General features: G+C 40.0%; 1 protein-coding gene and 1 pseudogene across 2 annotated transcripts in view; both read right to left on the bottom strand.

Annotated features, from left to right (window-relative positions):
• The window catches only part of ADAM17 (ADAM metallopeptidase domain 17), a 52,024-nt gene that overhangs the window by 27,604 nt on the left and 1,227 nt on the right, over positions 1-23,193 (bottom strand). Inside the window, exons 2-6 of one of the 2 annotated variants that reach the window (XM_004274897.4) lie at positions 13,039-13,171; positions 4,637-4,767; positions 3,733-3,821; positions 1,599-1,767; positions 422-555 (exon numbers count right to left, since the gene is read on the bottom strand). In XM_004274897.4, the coding sequence (XP_004274945.1) occupies positions 422-555; positions 1,599-1,767; positions 3,733-3,821; positions 4,637-4,767; positions 13,039-13,171 (656 nt within the window). Of the gene's footprint in view, positions 1-421; positions 556-1,598; positions 1,768-3,732; positions 3,822-4,636; positions 4,768-8,666; positions 9,767-13,038; positions 13,172-23,193 lie in introns of those variants that run through there. The other variant, XM_033437473.2, reaches the window with a different exon arrangement.
• Positions 8,532-9,728, bottom strand: LOC105748247 (ubiquitin-conjugating enzyme E2 Q1-like; annotated as a pseudogene).

Below are 23,193 nucleotides of genomic sequence, written 5' to 3'. Positions count from 1 at the left end.
AGATAATACACACAAGTTCATACAAATATCAATACTTTTTTCCCCCACTCTGGAGCATACATCCATACGTGTCACCAACAGGATCACTGCCATTATAGCAGAGATGTTTTCACAGAGTTCACTTCTATAAAGGAAGGCCTACGTTATGAACTTTCCCTAAACATAATATGCATAAAAATTCTGATGTGCAGAAAATCTTAGTTGAAAGGCAAAATGGGGTTTCAAAAATTTGAAACTAGAATCTCTATACAATAATGTAAGAACCTCAGGTGACAGCCCTCAAATATTCTAGGGAATGACAGAGCATCTGAAACAGATCTCATTTCACTACGTTCAAATTATAGCAGTCTTCTCTTAAATGGAATTTGCCTACCTACGTGAGCTTTTTTGTCCATTACCTCATCCAGTATCAAACACTTACCAAGTAGTTTGTAGTTGTACTCTCTTCCCCTCTGCCCATGTATCTGTAAAAGCGATGATCTGCTACCACCAATAATTTACACGTGTTCTTCAGGGGATTAGGGTCAGCTCTTCTCTTCACCCGATGAACAAGCTCTAATATGAATTTGGATGCACTATTAAATCAAAATTCATCAAAACAAGGAGTGTTTTATAGTAACATTTTAAATCTACTGTATTTTTGAAACAAATATTATTTGAGCTCAGTATCCTTAACAGTATCTTGAACAGGAAAACAATTTGGAGAAAGACAAAAAGTGAAAAGTAATATAAGGTTTTCAAATTGTAGAATTCAAAACCAAGGAAAAGTGCAAAAGTACTTAACCGAATAAAACAATCACCTATCTATTGCTGGGCTATGAAGGTGTCATTTTCTTCTAGAAGAAGTCTACAAATTAAAAATTACAGTAAAAATATCCAGATAATCAAACATTAAAAAATTAGTGGGGATTCCCTGGCGGTCCAGTGGTTAGGACTCCGCACTTTCACTGCTGAGGGTGCAGGTTCAATCCCTGGTCGGGGAACTGAGATCCCACAAGCCATGGAGGGCAGCCAAAAAAAAAAAAAAAAAAAAAAAATTTGAAAAATTATTTTGTGTCAACAGCTCATTTTTTCTTATCAAATAATCACACTGTTTAAGAATTTAGTTATATACTAAAATGCTAGTAATATTTTTCTAAAGTTTTCAAAAATGAGGACAGACTATTTCTCCAAGATGGGTAGATGGTCTTTAAATGACTCTAAATTCATCTGTCCCAAGACTGATAATTTTCTTCTTTCTGAACAGGACAGACCTCTCTTGCTACGAACTAATTTCTTATAAACATACCTGAAGATTGTTTTTTCACAGTACTATTCTGTCATTTCTAAATACCTACAAATGAAAATATTTTCCCTCAGATTATTCAATTTCCCCTTTCCCCAATCTTTTTAAAAGTCCAATCTTTATTGCCATCATTATTTTCTAGTGTTTTCAATTCTTACAGAAAAAACATCAAGAAATTTCTGAACAAAACTCTTTTCAAGCCAAATACTATAGTTACTTGATAATCGTGTTCCTTTTTATCAATTAACAACCACCCACTGAAGACAACTGTTATGCTTGCTTCTTATTTGAAATATATTTTTCTTAGTCTTACCATCAGGTGGCTCTCTGCCTACCAGCCCTTTTGGAAGCAACTCTTCATTATCCGCCTTTATATAACCACACACTTTTGGAGACTGCAAACGTGAAACATTCTTGATATCTTCAGATTTATAAACTAACACTCTTTTGTCTTTAGTATCATTAATTAGTCTCCAAAGTGGCTAAAATAGAAAACAAATATAACTGAGATGGAAAATATAAAAATTCCTAAATATTCAAGCCTTACAACATCCTTTCCCTATTTTTAGATAACATTCATTCCCAGGTTAAGCAAACTGACTAGTCAAAACAAAGTTCTTCTCTGTAAGGACAATGGTCTCATCAGAACCAGACAGCTCATACAGAAAAGATTCTGTGTATGTATATGTGTGTGTGTATGTGTCTCCATATCCGTCACAGAAATGAAAATCAAAACCTCAAGGAGACCACTTCATACCCACTAGGATGGCTGTAATCAAAAAGACATATAACAACAAGTATTGGCAAGGATGTGGAGAAACCCTCATCTACTGCTGGTGAGAATGGAATACGGAATATAAAATGCAGTAACTGTAAAATGGTGAGAATGTAAAGGGCAGCCACTATAGAAAACAGTCGGGCAGTTCCTCAAAAGGTTAAAAACAGAATTACCATATGACCCAACAATTCCATTCCCAGTATATTATATACCCAAGATCAATGAAAATATATGCTCACATAAAAACCTGTTCAAAAATGTTCATAGCAGCATTATTCATAACATAAGTAGAAATAACACTAATATCCAACTGATGAATGAATAAGCAAAATGTGGTATATCCAAACAATGGAATATTATTTGGCAATAAAAAGAAATGGTGTACTTGACACATGCTATAACATGAATGAACACTGAAAACATTCGAAATGAAAGTAGCCAGACACAAAAGACCACATGTTGTGTGACTGCATTTTTATGGAAATGACCAAGCAAATCTAAAGAAACAAAAAAGACAAATCTAAAGAGACAGAGAGCAGATTAGTGGTTTCCTAGAGCTGGGAGGGTTGGGGTGAGGGGGAAGTGGGCTTCTAAGTAATAAACCACTTTTTCAATTTAAAAATTATTAATCTCATGCAAAAGTACTTCAATAAACCTGATGAGTTTACTTTTAAGTGAACATCTCACAGGGAAATGTTAATTATGGTCATTTTTGTACTTAGTGAAACCGAGAGATACGGATGGAAAGAGAATTCCTAATTGTCCCAAAGGGTATTTGGAAAAGTGAGGAATCTGAGCAAAATTAACTTGGATCCTAAATGCACCCATTTTGGATTAAGAATTAATAGATGATCCTAAGGAAATAAGCAAACCTGTGCACTGTGGCAGAAACAACGCTGTGCATTCCCCACACGGTTTTATCTTTCTGAGCACAAGAGATTATCTTCCCCAGCCTCCTTTGTAGGCAGGTCAGAGACAAGAGTTTCTGGAACGTGGGTGGAAGTGATGTAGGCCATTTGCAAGCCTGGCCATAAAAATCCCCTGTGGGATCCTCAAGCTGTTTCCCTTCTGTGGCAACCTCAGAGAATATGTGTCCATGTTCCAGAGTATTCTCATTTTCCTAGAGACGCAGAAACACTTCAACCCACAGATCTGTAGCAAACGTTTTGTTTTCTGGACTAGTATCTGACATACAGCCACAAATGTGGCCAGTTTGCTCTTGGTTTCTACTGCTAGGATTTCAATGGAAGAATGGCCAGAGCCTGAGCTTCCTCTTTTAACTTCTCAAGACTATGAACTATCACCTTTTATAGATCTTGCATTTCCAGAGCATCTAGGAAAGAAGATTTCATCTTCATCTTTGAGAAGGATTATTAGAGAAAGAATAAAGAAAAAATGAGGCAGTTTCCTCTTCCCATTATCCATCTCACATGTGACTTTCAATTACTGTATTTAAAAATACAGAGTGCATCCTATGACAGCATCTTAGATATATAAAATATATGTATATTTTTTTAATCATCTATTTGTCTGGTTTAAAAAAAAATGTAAATACAAGGAGAAGAGAAGTTCAGTATAAAGACCCTTTTCTTCTTAAGACAACTGCATAATGGCTTTCTAAACATCAGAGATACATGCTCCTGATAAAAATACTCACATGTAGACTTACCTCTACATTATATTCCACCCCATCTGTGTTGATTCTTATTGTAATATCATCATCGCCTATGTGGGCTAGAACCCTAGAGTCAGGCTCACCTTAAGAGAAAAAAAAAGTCATTATTAAAAAATATTTAAATCAAAAAATAAACTATGCACTATCAATAAAAATCAAGCAAGCCCTTCTACAGAGTGGAATGTGCCCAGGCACTGTGGAGATGTAAAAAACACAGGCCCAGAAAGCAGCTGGGTTTTCTCACTCTTAAGGAGGAGCCACAACTCTAGTCATTTGAAATTGGCCTCTTTCCCTGAAGCCTCTTATGAGAATTACCTAGCGTGTTACAGAACAAAACAAACAAGGGAACATTTTCTTCTGGAATAACTTTACCTACTTTGGGGTAAGAAAGAGGAGGCAGAAAGCATGATTCAGAATATACAGGTCTTGAACTGTACTACTTGGGTATTTTAGTGCCATTTTTTTCATATTGCAGAAAATTTTCCAGAAGTAAACTGCAATTGCTTGTTTAATATATTTTCTTAAATAAATACATGACAGGATCACAGAGTCAATTATTTTATCTCCTATCTTCCTTGTTTACAATCTCATAAGGGAAGTCGACAATCTCATAAGGGAAGTTGACAATCCCTCCCTGAAGACAAAAAGTTAAATTCGTATGACTTAAGAGGAAATCTGTTGTAATCATGAAAATAGCCAGTTAGTATGACATGCTGGATAATACCCATTTCCTCCTGTTTTAATGTTTCTGCTTCCAGATTTACAAAGCTCAAATAAAACAAACAACAGCACTTCTTTGACACCCCTTTTTCCTCCCCTCAAAAAAGAATATACAATCTAGTTCAATCTGGACACCTAACCCCCAAGCACAAAGGCAAACAAATGAGCACCTACTAACCAACCACATGTCCACTGAAGAAGTCCTGCCATTTGACGGGGTACTCGCTTTCATCTTTCCCATCTACCACCACGACTTTGAAATTTTGGGAAAAGCGTTCAGTACTTGATGTCAGGTATAATTTAAAATGCCTAAAGAAAGAATGCACCTGAACTTTAAGCACATAAAACAGAGGCCTAATTTTCATTTAATTAAACTTACTTAAGAAAAAAGTTGACATGAGTTTACATTAACAAAGTACTATGCAAGTTATAACTACTGCTTTACTTAGTTATAAGGTACTTAGAGTGTTGTTATCTCCAGTAAAGACAAAACAGACTAGTTTCTTTAGTTGTAAGAACTTGGCAGACCAAAAGGAACTAAAAGTGGGGGGAAAAAAGATCCAAAGAGCTTATATATTCATCTTTTCTGGAGACTTGGAAAAATAAAGAAACACAACCGGACAGTTTAAGCTGGAGTTCTGCTTATCTTAAAAATTTAGGAAAACTGATATTACTGGATACCTTTTATTGAACACCTACTCAGTGCTAGCTGCTCTGTACGCTGTCTCCACCTCACACAGTAAAAACTGAGATTAAGCAACATGCTCAAGGTTCCACAGCTGATAAACAGAGGAACTGAACACTGAACCTGGCTTTTACTTCAAACGCCTGCACTCCACTGCCTCCAGCAATCAGCTGCTCTTACTGCTGCACAAAATTAATAAATACGCTACTTTCCATGTTTAAAAGCAGCCATGCTTCTTTTCTCCTTCTAAAGAGAACTTACCTTGAAAAAAGTAATCCACAATTACCATGAGGAAAATAAGTATCAGGTATCCAACAAAGATATCAAAATACACACTCCAGTTCTTTAGTTGGTTTACATACTTTTTTTTTTTTTCTTTTTTTGTGGTACGCAGGCTTCTCACTGTTGTGGCTTCTCCCTTTGCGGAGCACAGGCTCCGGACGCGCAGGCTCAGCGGCCATGGTTCACGGGCCCAGCCGCTCCGCGGCATGTGGGATCCTCCCGGACCGGGGCACAAACCCGTGTCCCCTGCATCGGCAGGCAGACTCTCAACCACTGCGCCACCAGGGAAGCCCTAAATACTCTCTTGTACAAGTTTCATTCCTGACATAAAAACTGGACATGGTGATCAAGAATTTTCAATGATCATTTACAAAATTCTTTCAATGTACCCAAGAACACCAAAGATACAGGTATGGTTTTTATCTCAGCCACAGGAACTAATTTTGTCAGCTATGGTGTTGAAAATATAAAATGTTACAGGTTTGGTAAATCGAAACTGCCAGGAAGAATCCAGAGTGGGACTATCTCCATGGCAACACTTTTTTAACTTTTTGAGCATAACAAGGTAACTTCAGTTTGTTTGTGGTTTTTCTTAATGGTCATTGGGAAGGAGACACAATAGAACATAATCTCAGAAAACCTTGGAACATTTTCTCCTGCTACCTTAAAACGTACCCTCCCACACACAGTTATGATTTTTTTCCCCTGTCAGTCATGCTGAGAACTTTGAAAAGAAAAGCATCCCTCCTGGGAATTCCCAGTGGTTAGGACTCTGTGCTTTCACTGCCAAGGGCGCGGGTTCGATCCCTGGTTGGGGAACCAAGATCCTGCGAGCCGGGTGGCACGGCCAAAAACAAACACAAGAAAACAGAACAGCCACCACCACCAAAAAGAGCATCCCTCTTCTGAATGCCTTATTAGTTTTAGACTCTCTAGAAGTCTCAATACTATTTTTGCTTAATGTTCTTTCCAGGAAAATCACTAGAATTGCACTCTTCATTTTCTACATTAATCTTCTATGTCGTAAAGAAAAGGACCAAGTGTTGGTAAAATTCCTGTTTTTTGAGTTTCCAATCTTCACCTTTGAGCTATAAAACCTCCAACAGGATATGTCAGTCAGAACTTATAGTTTACTTTATCCTTCCCAAATTATGTGAAATCGTGTACTTACAGACTTCCTTTAGCAATTTATCTTTCTGACTTTTAAGGATTTACAGTGACTACAAACTGGTGTTAATCAGTCTGAGTTAACATTATTTTCGTATCTTTTTCTGGGGTATATACTGTAAAATGATCACCACAATAAGTCTAGTTAACATCCATCACCGCACAGAGTTTTTTTTCTCGTGATGAGAACTTTTAAGATCTACTCTTTTAAGGTCTAACTTTCAAATATGTAGTACAGTATTATTAACTATAGTCACCATGCTATACATCATTATATCCTCGTAACATGTATGTTATAACTGGAAGTCTGTACCTTGTATCTATTTTTTTTATAGTGTTTTATTTATTTTTGGCTGCGTTGGGTCTTAGTTGCAGCACGCAGGCTCAGTAGTTGCGGCGCGCAGGCTCAGTTGCCCCGTAGCATGTGGGATCTTAGTTCCCCGACCAGGGATCAAACCTGCGTCCCCTGAAATGGAAGGTGGATTCTGAACCACTGGACCACCAGGTAAGTCCCCATCATATGTATTTTTAATGGTCCATTTAGCTGGGTATATATCTCTCTCCTTCCTTCCTCCCTTTCTTTGTGGCTACACTGGGTCTGCATTGCTGCACGCTGGCTTTCTCTAGCTGTGGCGAGCTGGGGCTACTCTTCGTTGCAGAGCACAGGCTTCTCATTGCGGTGGCTTCTCTTGTTGCAGAGCATGGGCTCTAGGCGCGCGCAGGCTTCAGTAGTTGCGGCTCACGGGCTCTAGAGCGCAGGCTCAGCAGTTGTGGTGCTCGGGCTCAATTGCTCTGCAGCATGTGGGATCTTCCCAGACCAGGGCTCGAACCCATGTCCCTTGCACTGGCAGACGGATTCTTAACCACTGTGACACCAGGGAAGTCCCCACTTTCATTTCTTTATCAGTTCTAGCCCTCTTCAAATATTTTGAGATATTTCACTTTTTGTTTGCTTGTTTGCTTTGTAACAACAGAATTTCATTTCTCGTGGTTCTGGAGGCTGGGAAGGCCAGGATCAGGGTGCTGGCAGATTCAGTGTCTGGTGAGAACCCACTTCCTGGTTCAGAGACAGCTACCTTCTCACTGTGTCCTCACATGGCAGAAGGGATGAAGGAGTTCTCTGGGGCCTCTTTTATTTCATGTTTTATTTTATTTTATTTTTTGGCCACATGGCATATGGGATCTTAGCTCCCTGACTGGGGATCGAACCCACGCCCCCTGCAGTAGAAGTGTGGAATCTTAACCACTGGACCACCAGGCAAGTCCCTGGGGCCTCTTTTAAAAAGGCACTAATGTCATTCATGAGGGTTTCACCCTCATGACCTAATCACCTCCCAGAGGTCCCGCCTCCTAACACCATTGCATTGGGGGTTAAGATTTCAACAGATGCATTTGTGGGGACACACACGGTCTACAGCAGTCATTTTCACAGTGGACCACCAGGTCAAAGGGGCATAAACACCCTCCAGTTTCTGTTTCTCCTGAGGCCTGGGAATTCATCTCTTCCTAGGTTCCTGTGTATATTTCTTTTCTTTTTTTATTGAAGTATAGTTTATTTACAATATTGTGTTAGTTTCAGGTACACAGCAAAGTGATTCAGTTATATATCTATATATATGTATACATCTATATTTTTTTCCCTATTCTTTTCCATTATAGTTTATTATAAGATATTGAATATAGTTCCCTGTGATACACATAAATCTTTTATTTTATATACAGTAGTGTGCATTCTGTAAATCCCATAATCCCAATTTATCCACCCCCTTCCCCTTTGGTAACCATAAGTTTGTTTTCTACGTCTGTGAGTCTGTTTCTGTTTCGCAAGTGAGTTCACTTGTACTAATTTTTAGATTCCACATATAAGTGATATATAATAGGTATAACTTTTTCCAAAAAAATTATAACATTATCAAAATAGTATTAAAACAATATTTGTATTATTTTTTTTCAAATTAACAAACTGTAATTGTTTTCCCAAAGATACATTTTTTTTTCATATACACCCATCATACACTGTAACCCAAAAAAGCAGTGTACATGAAATAAGAGAAAATAAATGAAAAATCCTTACCAAAGCATAGGTAAGGAGGCTCTAGGCTGGAGCACAGCTGAGTTTCCAGCAATATAAGGAGGCTCAAAAGTTTCTTTTAAGAATGCCTGCTAGCAAGGGCTCCAGCCAGGTGGTTGGTTGGTCTGTAAGTCAGTCTTGAGTACTTGAAACAGTCCTGTGGTTTTTGTTTTTTTTTTTCTTAGCACTTAGAATAGCCATCATTGTCCTGCAATAGGCAGCGCTATTACGTCCAGGAAAAATGAGGGAGGGAACCACAGAGGCAGCGTGAGATCCAAATACAGCATTCAAAGGTAATTGGTCCAGTGGTGCCTAGGGAAGGAGGAAGGGGATGGCACTCCTGGGTTAGCCATCTTCCTTCGGGGGTGTGTACTAGCCGTTTTCTTCATGGATCTGCACCAAGGACTTGTAGGACTGCTGTGCTCTTGTCAGGCTGTACTGAGATTTGCTGGCTCCAAACTGCACTCGTGCTTTTCCCTTCACCAGTGTGGCACTGATCTGCATGGTCACTGACTCTCTTCACTGCTCCAGCCCTGCTTGGTGAGAAGTTCCATGCAGATGGCACCTCCGCCCAGAACATACCCCCAGGAGAGGACTGGAGACACAACCCTGACAAACGGCGCTCAAAGGGAAAGTTACCTTTAAGAGAAAAGTTAAGTAGAATGAAGTCAGCTCCTTTTTTCTCTTTGAGGATCTGGAGATCGTTGTGCAAAGCGCTGTCCTGGTCAACTTTGAGGAGTCTGACATTCCAATCATACAGATTGTCATTCACAAGTTCGACTGCATAGTTTCCACCTCTGAAACTCTGTGATGGGTATATATCCCTGAGCTCCTTCATCAGCCGGCCAGTCGCCTGCACCGAGCCAGACACCGCACCATTTAAGGAATCTTGCCTCAGGTTCTTTTTAATTTTCTCTGGTATGGCCAAGTCTTCTTTTCCGACGCCGTCATCTTCAGACTTCTTGCCCTCAGCTGGCTCTTCTTTCATTTCATAGTGATCAGCAGCCAAGTTAGGGTCATCGGACTCCACTGACCAGATGGGGGCACAGCAGGGTACGACTCCATGATGTTGCAGTGGATGCAGACGGGATCCCCAGGCACTGACCCCCGTGGGGGGAGATACGGTCCAGGCGCGGCCCCCTCACCCCAGCCCCTCCGGCCCCAGCCAGCAGGAACTCGCAGCTCAGCTCGTCCAGGCAGGCGCTGGCAAGGCGGAAGTGCTCGTGGCCGCAGTGAAAGGTGGACTCGGGCAGGGCCCCTGCCCCGGACCCACCCCCTGGTCCGCCCCCTGGTGCCACTCCCTGGCCCCCCGGCTGCTGCCCCTGCGGCTGCCCCTGCGACTGCGGCTGCCCCTGCGGCTGCGGCATCCTCCGCTCTGCTCCGGGGCCGGCGAGCTGGGAGCCTCCGGCCTCCGCCGCCACCGCCCTCATTACTTTAATAGTAATACTATTTCTTGATTTATAAAAAAGAGGGAATGTAACTTCTGGGTAAATTTCAAAGTTTTTTTTCCCCATAAGATTACTCTTTAACTCATCATACAATCTCTCAGTGTTTCCATGCTTTTTCAACCACTAATAATCACATCAAAATTTAATGTTATGATCTTAAATTATTTTGCTTTCGTCTACCATCTAAAAACAGAACATCTCATTTACCATCACCATCAAATAATGAGTGGCTTCATATAGGCAGTTCAGCCCTCTACAATTTGATCATTTCAAGTATCCCATTTTTTTTTTTCTTTTAAGCTTCAATAACACAGTATAACAGAAAAGAAAGGGTATGGGCTTTGGATTCTGACATACCTGACTCAAATCCCGCCTGCACCACCGACTTGCTGTTTGATCTCTGCCTTAACTTCTGAACCTAATTTATCTTCATCTATACGTGGAAGTAATACCAACTACTAACTGAAGGGTTTTGAGAGTTAAATGAAATAAACTACTTTAAAGTACCCGGTACTAAGTTCTCATATATTGTTAGATACATTTCCTGTTAAACATTTAAGATGAAAATTTAAATTATAAATTTCTCTGCTTCCTTACACAGAGGGAAGATAAGGAGATGTTGTTTAACATTTCCTTAATGAATCAATGGCATCTATGAAACACGAAAGAGAAGTATGTTAGGCTATGGCAGTGTTTGACCCTAGAGTAAGGATTCTACAGGCTACCTCAAGTCTAACTTCAAAAGAAACTCAGAAAACTAAACTTTGAGTTCTTATCATTTTAAAGTCTTCTCCCTTCCTCCTTTGCTCCTATTCATTTCTCGCTGCTACGTCTCCACTCCTTTGTCAAACTCTTCATCAGCATAGCAGAAATAACACAAGTTTTGGAAGTCAGACTTGTGTTCAAATCCTTTAACTTCCACTTTCTAGCTGAGTGACTTTGGGCAACTTACCTAACCTCTCTGAGCCTCAGTTTTTCTTTGCCTTCAAAAAGGGAGTAACAAAGACTTCTATGCAAAGTATGGTGAGAATTAGAGATAATATATGTAAAGTGCCTACTGAAGTAAATACCTGATAAACTATAGCTATTATTAATATCACCACTCTGCTCAAATTTGCTATAGGTGAAGCTAGATAACCTATACTGCAATATTTTGACATAAAATCCAACAAAAAGAAATCATTCAAAAATAATCTTCCCTGGTGGCTCAGTGGCTGAGAGTCCGCCTGCCGATGCAGGGGACACGGGTTCGTGCCACGGAGCGGCTGGGCCCGTGAGCCACGGCCGCTGAGCCTGCGCTCCGCAACGGTAAAGCCCACAACAGTGAGAGGCCCGCGTACCGCAAAAAACAAAATCAAAAACAAAAATAATCTAAGGATGATGGCAATAACTAGGAAAAATAAAAAGATATAGTAAAAATATCTGCATAAAATATCAGTAACACATGTGATGATGGATTCATTTCCTTAATACCAAGCACTACTACAATTCAGTAACCCAAAGGATAAACCCAATAGAAAAATGGTAAATGGATACAAAAAGGCAGACAGAAAAATAAATTATAAACACATGAAAAGATGATCAATTTTACACAAAATTAAAATCAAAACATTTGTGAGGTACCATCCCCTTTCAGAGCAAGAAAAGTCAAAGGCTGATAAAACCTAGTATTGGCAAAAGGATAACAAGAAAGCGGTAAACTCACACACTGTTGCCAGAAGAATAAATTGGTCTAATGTCTTTAGGAGGAAACATGTCAACATCAATAAACATTTATAATATGTATACCCTTGATCCAGTACAGTAATTCACCTTTTAGGAATGTATCCTATAAAAATACCTAGATAGGGTATATGTATAAAGATATTCACTGGAGCACTGTTTGTTACAGGAAAAAAAATCACTTTGATTAAACAGTATCCATCTGTATGGTACTAGTCAACAAACTGTCATAATTTTACGCAATAGGAACATTTATGCAGCTGAGATAAATCTATGTTATCTATATCACCTACATATATATAGATCTACATGCAAAAAATATGCATTAAAATCTTTTAGAAGTTTATACAGGAAACTTGCTGGGTCTGGGAAGTAAAAACTTCTCACACCCTCTATAGCTTTGTTTTGTTTTTCTGCCACGCCACACAGCATGCGGGATCTTAGTTCCCTGACCAGGGATCAAACCTGTGCCTCCTGCAGTGGAAGCGTGGAGTCTTAACCACTGGACCACCAGGGAAGTCCCTCTGTAGTTTGTTTTTTAAATCAGGTGCATATATTACTTTTATATATGTGTTGGAGAAGGCCTACCCTATGTGTAAAGAAAAAGCCCATTTATATGCTCCCAACGTTTGTTATTTGATATTAGTAAAGCTCCCTAAAAAGACTTTAGAAAGAGGCCTGTTATTATCTAACACATTTACATCTGCAAAACACGAGATATTAAAATTAATGCCCAAATAGACCACATCTATCAGTTTGTGCTATGACACAAGAGCAATTCAATGTGGAAGGAGACCCAGCTCACCACTAGGCTGTGGAGTCCTAAACAAATCCTTTATCTCTAAACCTCAGTGTCTTCGTATATAAAATTAAGACAGTACTTAGTATAAGGTGGACAATTCTAAAGTAGCACAAAAGTATTATAATCATTCAATTAATTAAAATTCTTTGTTAGAATTCCAAAAAATAAATAAATATACCATCATTAATTCCTTTGGAATACACATCTACATTTTAAAAAATAGTCATTATATGAATTTTAGAATAAGCAATACACTATTATAAGAATCATGACAGACTATAATTATATTACAAATCTTTAAAATGTAACTTTCTAAGATTTAATTAGACACTCCAATTTTTCTGCTTTTACCACACCAAGTTCCTCATTGCCCCAACATTATTCTATGAATAATTCAAATTACCTTTTCAAGGCTGAAAAAATTAGTAGTGTTTCTAAGTGTGTTGAAGCCTGTAGATCCCTTTTTCTTACAGAGTGCTGTTGGATATTGGATAAAGAGAGGATATCGTAGTCTGAGAGCAAAGAATCAAGCTTTTCTGAAATAAAGGTAAAAAGGTTATTAACACCTAAACCTACTAATCAATTGTAATATCATTAAAATGAGAGTCAGACAACAAACTCTTCCTGATGTAATGCCCCAGCACGACCTACAAAATACTCTTACCAAACACACATACACATACACACACACACACACACACCAGTTTTTAAGACAAAAAGGGATTAGAGGTTGCCAAATTAAATAACAACTTTAGGAAGTAATCAGCCACACCTAAAATGTTCCATTCCTGCAAAACAAATGACCCAATTTCTCCAGGAAACAAATGGCATGAGAATGACGGGAGGGGTGGAGACAGAAGGGACTTAAGAATACAGCAAGCAAGCCAATGTGTGAGCCATTTTGGATCCTAGGCCAAGCAAATCAGTTGTGGAAAGATATCTGTGACAATCAGGGAAATGTGAACATGAGTCCATGTTCATATTAGATGCTAATAATTTTGCTATCTCAGAGAGTATCACAGTATGCAGTGAACTAACTTCTAAATGCAAGGCATTTCTGGCTTGTATAGATAGAATTTTTAAGATCAAGCCTGCCAACTTGACCTGCCCACTGCCCACTTGGGCTACATCAATCCCTTATCAGTTGATGTACAGTAACAAAGAGCAACAAATGTATTAATGGCCTGAGGAAACCAAACTGGGAAAGTAAATCTTTTACAGAAAATCTTTTATAGAAAAACCACATATTCCAAATTAGAGAGCAAAGAAGTGGTAATATCCCTATCATTGTTGCCCTCAACAGACACAGCAGAATATCAATCCACTGGACAGCAGGAAGTATAAGTGGTAAGACCAAACCAATCCCTAGGAAAAGAAAAACATTAATTATTTTACCAGGCTGACTTGGAACCCAGGAAAAGCAAAGATGGACTGCCCCAAAGACAGAACAAGCACAAATAAGTTTTTATTTGGTATAGAGCAAGAGTAAACACTATAGAGTATATGCTACCCCCATAAGTCACTTTTTATCAACAGCAACTCAGCTGTCTCTCCCACAATCAGGAGGATTTTTGGAAGACAATTTTGACTTAAGTCAAAGACTTAAGTCTCTGTAAAAACTGTCTAAAAAGATCTGAGCTGATGCTTTCCTTTTCTCTCAACAAATATCACTGGAGAAGCAATGGTATTCAAAATCATTCCACTGGACTTAGAAGGTCCTCAAAATATAGCAGCAGGAGCTTAAAATACAAGTGTGTTGCTACTGCAGTTAAATATGCTCACAAAACCATTTTTAAAAGAAAGAATCCACCCAATACTTTTCTCCGTCCTCTTCCCCTGAATATCCTCAATTGGCTCTTTCATCTGTTCATTCACTGCTGTGTGCCAGGCCCTGGTCTAAGTACTGAGATACAGCACTCAACACAGCCAAGTCCTTGCCTAAAGCAGCACTCATTTTAGTGGGATAGACGGACAATGCAAAAGAAAATCCACGTCAGTGCCATGGTGTGAAAACAGGACAGCAGAGAGGCAGTGGGAAAGGCCAATTTATACAGAGTGGTCAAAGAAGGAAAAAGGCCCCACTGTCACACAATACTCAAGCAAATGTGAAGAGACACACTACTATATGGTTAAAGCAATTTAATCAAAGTCCACTCAAGGCTCTAACTCAAGATAAGATTAAAGTGGTAGCAAATTTCACACTTGCTGGGTACCACCCATTTTCTGTTAACAAAAATTTCCTTTTAATTTTAATCCAGAGGAAAGCTGTTTCAGAAGGCATCAATCTCTTTTATGCCAATGGATGTTTACTGGTGATTTGGCCTTGCTAATTACAATGCTTCGAGGCACCAATGAAAAATCTTCAAGAAGCTTATCATTTATTCAACAATTTTTGAGTGTTTTGTTTCCCACAAGACACCATACTAGGTGTTCTATGTTATCTACACAAACACCTTGGGGTATTTTCCCCATTTTACAAATGAAGAAACAGACTCGGAGAGAATAGTATCACAAAGCTAACAAGCACAGTACTAGGATTTGAACTGGGGCCTGTCTGGCTGAAAACCCCAAGCTTTATTGATTTCAACTTTTGAAAGTGCTTAAAAAGAGCCTACCTCTTCCTGCACCTTCCACTTCTTGGCCTCCTACATTTTGACATGTCAATCAAACATGACCATGCCTCCCTCTGAATTCTGAAGCTTTTTGTTTACACCTTTTTTTCTGGCATTTTTTAGTTGTATTTGTCTTATCTCACAAATAGACTGTAAAATGGCCAAAAATGAGCTGTTTTAAAATCACAGTATTCTTACCTCACAACACCTGGCACAGAACCTTGCACAAAGCAGCACTCGTTTGCTCAAATTCTCAATGCTGATACAATCCTTTAGCTCTTCGACTTCCCTGATACAGGCTGGTACACAGACTCAGTTTCATTCAAGATCATAATCACTCCCACTGAGAAACTTAACCTCAATTCTTTAGTTTCACTGTCAACAATAGAGGCCAGCTGTTCTCAAAGAGTGCTCGCTATAAGCAGTCACCGCCTGGGAACCTGTTTCCCATCCCGGACCCCCTCAATGGGAAATTCCAGGTGCAGGGCCCAGCCATCTGTGTTTAACATGCCTTCCAGGTGATGTGGATGCACACTACTCCAGTTTGAGAACCACTGAACTAGGCTAAACTCAGGAAATAAAGTGAAGAAAAAGACCTTTAAGCACAAAGATGTTCACTGTTCAGCCTTGTATTAGTTTTAAGAAAACTGGAAACGCAGTAAATTAATACCTGGCAAATAGAGAAGTCATAGCATTTCCAAATGACCAAAAAAAAAAAAAAAAAAAAAACCTGCAATCATTTAAAATGCTGTTAACAACAGGTTTTAAGAACATGAGGAAACACTTATAATATTAAATAAACAAAGGTAGATTTTAAAACTGTTCATACTGCATGATCTTAACTATGTATACAAATAGGGCTAGAAAAAAAATAAGAGCAAGATAGTAACATCTTTGGTTATCTTTAGGTATTTTTCTATAATAAGCACTTTTTAAATGCAGCTTGCTAAAGCACTTTAAAATACTTAGTATGTTTCAATTGTAATTTACTCCTTTTAATAAGGAGAGGTCTCAAATTGGACTTCTGGGAGCCATTACAAACAGTGTGGTAAATGCGCTCTCTTTGTCCAACACCCTGAGCTCCTGCTCTTGCAGGTAACCTCTCAGATGCTCGATATTTCACTGCACTTTACTTCCAAAATTCCAACCATCGGTAATCCAATTTTCTATAGCTTTTTCAACAGAATTTATATTTCCCCCCATCCATATCCAAAAATCTTAAGTATAAACCACTAAACTTCTTACAGTAGAGTTTATGACAGTTTATACTAGACAATGCTACAAAAACTACCTTCCTTATCAGCTCAGTGTATGGTCATACTCTCCTGTTTAGAAACGCCACAGTGGCTGCCCAGCATGCTCTACAATGAGAACACTTTCTTTGCTTCCTACAAGTTGCTCCAGCGATCATCCTAAACAACTGAGCTTTTCTCATTTCGGCTGCTACAAACACATATTAGAAAACCGACACTATTCAAAAGGTCAGGCTAGAGTACTGTATTATTTAGGATCCCCTCCCCAAAGCTCTCTGCTCTTCTCTGCCACGTGTTAGTTTCCCTCACTGGGCCTCCTCTGTCTGGTCCTCCTTAGGGACCCTAACCTTACTCACTGCTTTTTTAATCTCTTCCACCCCCACTCCCATCCCTCCTTTCTTGCAAACACGTTCTGCACATATTTTCCCCTTTCCACCAGATCCCACCTATTCATTTATTCAACAAAAAGTTATTGAAAACCTCCTACCTTCCAAGCACTAGGGATATTAATGGAGAGAAGGAGAGATACATTTCCAATACTGCGACTTTGGGGGAAAGAGCATCACACAAAAAATCATTATAAAGTATGTCACAAACCAAGGGAGAGGAAATGGAAAGAATTTATAGAACACAGCAGGAGCTTGACCCCTGTCTGGCAAGCCAAGGATGCTTTTCCCAGGGAAACAGCACTGAAGTTAAGACCGAAAGGATGAGGAAGCAGCCAAGAGAACGAAAAGAAAGGACAGGGTTCTAAGTAGACGGCATACCTGTGCTGAGGTCCACAAGAAATACAGAACACAATACACTCAAAGAATTGAAAGCAAGTCAGTGAGGCTGGAGTGCAGAACGGCACCGCGGACATGAAGAGGTGTGAGGCTGCAGAGGCAGGCAAAGGTCTGGTCATGGAGGGTCGTGGAACTAAATAAAGGATTTTTGACTTTGGGTAAGGGCAACAGCTATAAATTAGAAATTTCCTCGTGACTGTGAAACCAAATGCCCCTAAAACCAAGTTCCCCTGCCAAGTTTGTGATTAGCCTATCTGAAGCTATATTCTCTTTCTTGACCTGACTCTGTTGCCCTCAGGATTGAAGAGTATCACATAAAAGGCGGGACTGAAACCAAGCAGGACCCTTCAGGGCCCTCCCAGATAAAAAAAACTTTTTTTTTAAAAATAGTTTATTTATTTTGGCTGCGTTGGGTATTCATTGCTGCGCATGGGCTTTCTCTAGTTGCAGCGAGCAGGGGCTACTCTTCATTGCGGTGCGCGGGCTTCTCATTGCTGTGGCTTCTCTTGCTGCGGAGCACGAGCTCTAGGCACACGGGCTTCAGTAGTTGTGGCTCACAGGCTCAGTAGTTGTGGCTCGTGGGCTCTAGAGCGCAGGCTGAGTAGTTGTGGTGCACGGGCTTAGCTGCTCTGCAGCATGTGGGATCTTCCCGGACCAGGGCTCAAACCCGCGTCCCCAGCATTGGAAGGCGGATTCTTAACCACTGGTCCACCAGGGAAGTCCCTACAAAAGCCCTTCTGTCCCCTGTTTCTGGTTTGTAGAAAAGGCTTTAGTCTCTTAGACCTTCCCCGAGTTCCAAAGAGCAGATTCAAGCAATTACTAATTAGAGAAGTGATGGAAGGCTGAAACAAAGGGAAAACGGTCAAGAAACAATAGAGAGTCCTAGTTCCTCCTCCAGGGATATACAGAACAAGCTGACACAAATCTTTGAGTTGTTCTGCAGGAACTAAGACAGCCCCCTCCTCCCAAGTGGAGGATAGTGACTACAAGCTGACCACAAGCACACAGAACCCAGACTGGTTGGAACCAGAAAGTTGATGATTAAGACTCATGAAAAACCACCCTGTTACTTCACCACCAACCAATCAGAAGAAAGTCATGCTCCCTGCAACCCTCACCCCAAACGTTGCCTTTAAAAACCATGTCCAGCCAGGAAGATGGATCTGAGACAAGCCTACATCTCCCATCTTCTCCATCTGTGCCCTCCCAATCAATAAACCTTTTTCTGCTCCAAACTCGGACATTTCCATCTGTTGGGCCTCACTGTGCGTCAGGCACATGAGCTTGGGTTCAACAACAACTGCAGTGTGCAGAACGGGCTAGAGGAGGACAAAACTGCAGTCTGGGAAATCAGCTAGTAAGCTGCTGAGCAATCCAGGTGGAGATCACTAAAAGACCCCCAGGTTTCTGGCTTGGATACCTGGGTAGACAGTGGCACCACATTCACTGAGATTTAAAAAAATACACAACTAAGAGGAGGTTTGGGGGAGGGATGTGTTGAAGAGAAAAACCATAAGCCCACTTTTGCTAAAGCCCACGATACCAAACCTAGGTTTAATACCTAACTGTAGTTTCGACCTTCACCAGAAAAGTAATCTTAACCAACAAGTTTGGAATTGTCTACTAATGAGGTAATCTGTCATAGGGGCCCCCTCCATCCCCCAGAGGAAGAAGAGGTTATCCATATGATAAAATCCTTGCCAGTTCCCTTCCCCCCAAAAAGATGATGTCCTAGCCTAAAAACAATCCTTTTCTTCTCTTTCGCTAACAGATTCCTTGCCCCACCCTTACTCCTATAAAAACCTTCCATTTGGTACAAACCCTCAGAGGCCCCTTCTAGTTGCTAGAAGGGATGCTGCCCCAATTCATAAATCGCCTAATAAAGCCAATTAGATCTTCAGATTTACCCGGTTGAATTTTGGGGTTTTTTTAGCAGGTTGATATAAGGGGACAAGTGGATGCTGAAAGATTCTGAAGTTCTACACTGTATCTTGTTCCTTTATATACAGTTTGCAATTATTCATTTACATAGAACTTTTTTGCATTAAGTCATCATACGTTTGCAGTTATGTCACTGATAAATCACGTAATGATTTTAAGCAGGGAAAGAGTAAATCTGTTATTCTATGATTTTCAAAATCAAGATCAGTGGTTAAAATGCAGCTGATACTTCGTTCCTTTTTTTATGTTCTCAAAGAATAAACAGAGGGCTTCCCTGGTGGCGCAGTGGTTAAGAATCTGCCTGCCAATGCAAGGGACACGGGTTCGCGCCCTGGTCCGGGAAGATCCCACATGCCATGGAGCAACTAAGCCTGTGCACCACAGCTACTGAGCCTGCGAGCCACAACTACTGAAACCCGCAAGCCTAGAGCCCGTGCTCCGCAACAAGAGAAGCCACCGCAATGAGAAGCCCGCACACCACAACGAAGAGTAGCCCCCGCTCGCCGCAGCGAGAGAAAGCCTATGCAGCAACGAAGACCCAATGCAGCCAAAAATAAATAAATAAGTAAAATAAAGTTCCCTTTAAAAAAAAAGAATAAAAGAGGAAGCTGGACCTTCAGGCCTGCAACAAACCGGCTTTCTGTATACAGATATGGAGTGGCCTATAGATCTGATAAACCTTCTTACTCTACCCTTCTCTCATACCTGAATTGTTCTGTCTCCATGATATGCTTGTATGGCCACTGACTTTTGGTACAACGACACAAAATATTCCCTTACTTCATTCATCAAGCCAAGGCAAGTTTTTAAGATAAAACTGATTTTTAAATAATGAGGTGTTAGAAGAGTCTGGGAACACTTGTGAACTTTTTACTTAATTTCTCTTTTTTTTTTTGCAATAAGTTGCATCTTCCTGGAATTCAACTTGCAATTGTCATGCAGAATCCCTGTAGCACTCTGTCCACTCTCCACGGCTCTGCTGCACAGAGTATGAAGAGTTCCCCCAAAATGACACAGTGTCATGCGCGCACTTCTGGTGTCAGAAGTGGAAAAGATAAAGCCAGGGCTGCTGTCAAGTGTTTATTCTGCTTGTGCAGAAGACACATGAGACTTGACTGCTCTTCAATACTCCCCAAAATACGCAGGACAAGGGAGAGGCCTGGTCGGGTCACTCTGCAACAAGCCCTAAGCATGGGTGAATCCCTCCTTGGGACTAAGGGATAAGAAAAGAACAGTGCTGTTTGCTAGGCAGTGGACCCCAGAACCTGGGAACTAAAAACCTAATTTTATGGGTTTATACCAGTTAGGGAAGCTGGAGGGTGAGCTGCCTCAAATACTTCCTTATCAAGAGCCCTTCACCTGGGCTGGGACTAAACCTGGGCCAAGACTCTCCAGCAAGACCAGTCACATGGAAACTCTGAGCCAAAAATGAAAGTGAGCACAGCCCAAGGGAACCTCCAAAGAACCCTGGATTGATCCATAAGGCTCTGCACCTGCAATGGATGCAAATTCGGGTTAAGCAATGAGATTACTTCCACAATTTCCAGTGCTGCTGCCTTTTCCTAGATTAAACCTTGTCTCCTATACACATTCTTCTAATCAAAGAGGTAAGTAATTTTGGACATATGTTTGAGGCACCTGTGAACACTGAGGTGGATACATGAGAGTGGAGCTTCAGAGAACAGGTCTAGGTCAGAGACACATATTTGGTAGTTACCTAAACAGTCAAATGGTAAGTGAAACCAGGGCAACAGATGAGACTTGTCAAAGCCTACAACTCTTATTAAAAGAGAGAAAAAAAGAAAAGGAGGTATGTGCGGAGGGAGATACCCATCTCCTTGGTTCATTTTAGGACTAAGTTAAGGGATATGTGAAAAAGCACTTCATTTCACCTCCCAACCTCTGTGAAGCCTCTTCCTGTCCCTCCCTCCCTACCCATCTTTTTCTGACTTCCCTCAAAGTATACTTCCAACTGAAAACACTCACCATCTCTCACAAATACAAAATGGTGAAGGATCTAAAATTCAACCACACTTGGCCTTGAAGGACACCTACACTTAATGTTCTGGAAAACCCCATGAAGGCCAAATGGAATTCTCCAGTTTCCCCACCATGGCTTTCTGCTTAACTCTTCTCTTTGTTCTACTCTAGAAATAGTTTCTCTCTCTGACTAGTACAAAGGAGAACTGTGTTAAATTTCTGTTGAAGCAGGTGGGGTGGGTAAGTGTTTTAGTTTCAAAAGAATCCAGCCTGTAAGCAAAATTAACATCAAAAGACTAAGTCAGATGTAAAAATATTGAGCAAAATGATGCCGTCAATAATGAGAAATGAGCACTGCAATGTGGAGAATCCCCATGCCAATTACCAAAGGTACATTTCAAATATATGTTTCAGATGCAAATTTTCATCCCTCATCTGTGACCTACATTTTTTTTCCTTCCACCCACTATATTCTTTTATTAAAAGTAACACAGAGAAAACTCTTTTGAAATCAGTGACACTTATATACCCCAGCTGTAACTTCAACAGAAGATATCATTATGACTAAGCTCAAATGACTTGTAAATTTCCTAAATTATGCAATTCATGACAGTTCAACTGAAAGCACTTTGGGTGACATGTAGAGTACTCCAAAAGCCAGATTCTAGTATACATTTTTATTCTTCAGAAAATGTTGTCAAATCCCTAATCAATATTTAGAACTGCAGTTATGGGGTTATGGTAACATTTATAGGATAAGAAGGCTATTAAACAATAAACCATGCTCTTTAACTATGAAATTATTCATTGGCCTCGACCAATTCAATCTAAATGGTAGAGTTAAGCAACAAGCTACATCCAAAGCTATCAAACAAACACACAAAAAAGTCATTCTTCAAAAGAAAAAATACCCTCAAGCCATATATTTATCACTAATTGAATGAACCTGAAAAGTCACTACACCTTTCAGAGACTCATCTCACCTGCCGCTTTATTTGAAAAACTAGACATGATCTCCAAGGTTCATTTCAATTCTAACAATCTCTAAGTGCCTCCATCAGGACTGTCCTTATTTTCTCCCTTCAGCTACTTAACCTTACAGCCTGGGCTCAATATCATCACCTCCTTCAGGGAGCCTTTACTAACCTTCCCTGGATAGGTTCAGTGTCCCCTGATGAAAATAATACCCACCATAATGTCTTCTCTCACTCTCCTTCCTATTGTTCTAGAATTGTCTGTTTAGATGTCTCTATTCTACTACACCAAAAGCTTTTTGAAGATGAATGTAGTCTGATCTTTATATTTCCAATGCCTCACATAAAAAACTTGCATACAGTATGTGTTCTTCAAACATGCAGTGAATAAATGGTAAGTCTATGCATTTTTCTGGCACCAGTGGTCTGCACTCTGCAAATGAAAACACACGGTCAAAGGAAAAAAAAACCCTTACGATTTGTGAACGCTGCTGAGAATTGACCTAGAAAGTAAGGTTTTCTTCTATACTATGTGCATTCCTAGGATTCATTCTACTTATTTTTCCACTTGTGAACAAGAGAATGATAACAAAAGTGAAACAGTTGTGTTAGAGTGGTAAAAATATAACTTTAATATTTCAAAATACATGTTTATTCTTTTCATTAACGTTTATCCTTACGAAGTGGATCCTTACCCTATTCCTCCATCCTCACCACCCCTAACTCACCATTTTCCTTCAATTTGTATTAACTTATCACATCTCAGCACTTCCTACCAGGTTCTCCCTGGCCTTTCTTTAAACTAATCACCTGTAATCCATTGCAATTTGAGATAACCACAAAGCAGTCGTTCAGGTGAGAACACAACACCTTTAATACCCTCCGCCAATTACAATTTTTGTCCATTAAATAAGGAAAAAGAACTGCCAGGTAAACTAATGCAAAATTTTTATTGGCCATAAAGAAAATCTACAGTGTCTCAATCTGCACGATACTATACTATATGGATTCAT

The sequence above is a fragment of the Orcinus orca genome, chromosome 13, assembly GCF_937001465.1.
Source record: "Orcinus orca chromosome 13, mOrcOrc1.1, whole genome shotgun sequence".
Classification (NCBI taxonomy): Eukaryota; Metazoa; Chordata; class Mammalia; order Artiodactyla; family Delphinidae; genus Orcinus; species Orcinus orca.
The sequence above is the reverse complement of the archived record's forward strand: the minus strand, read 5'-3'. Positions and strand labels throughout refer to the sequence as shown.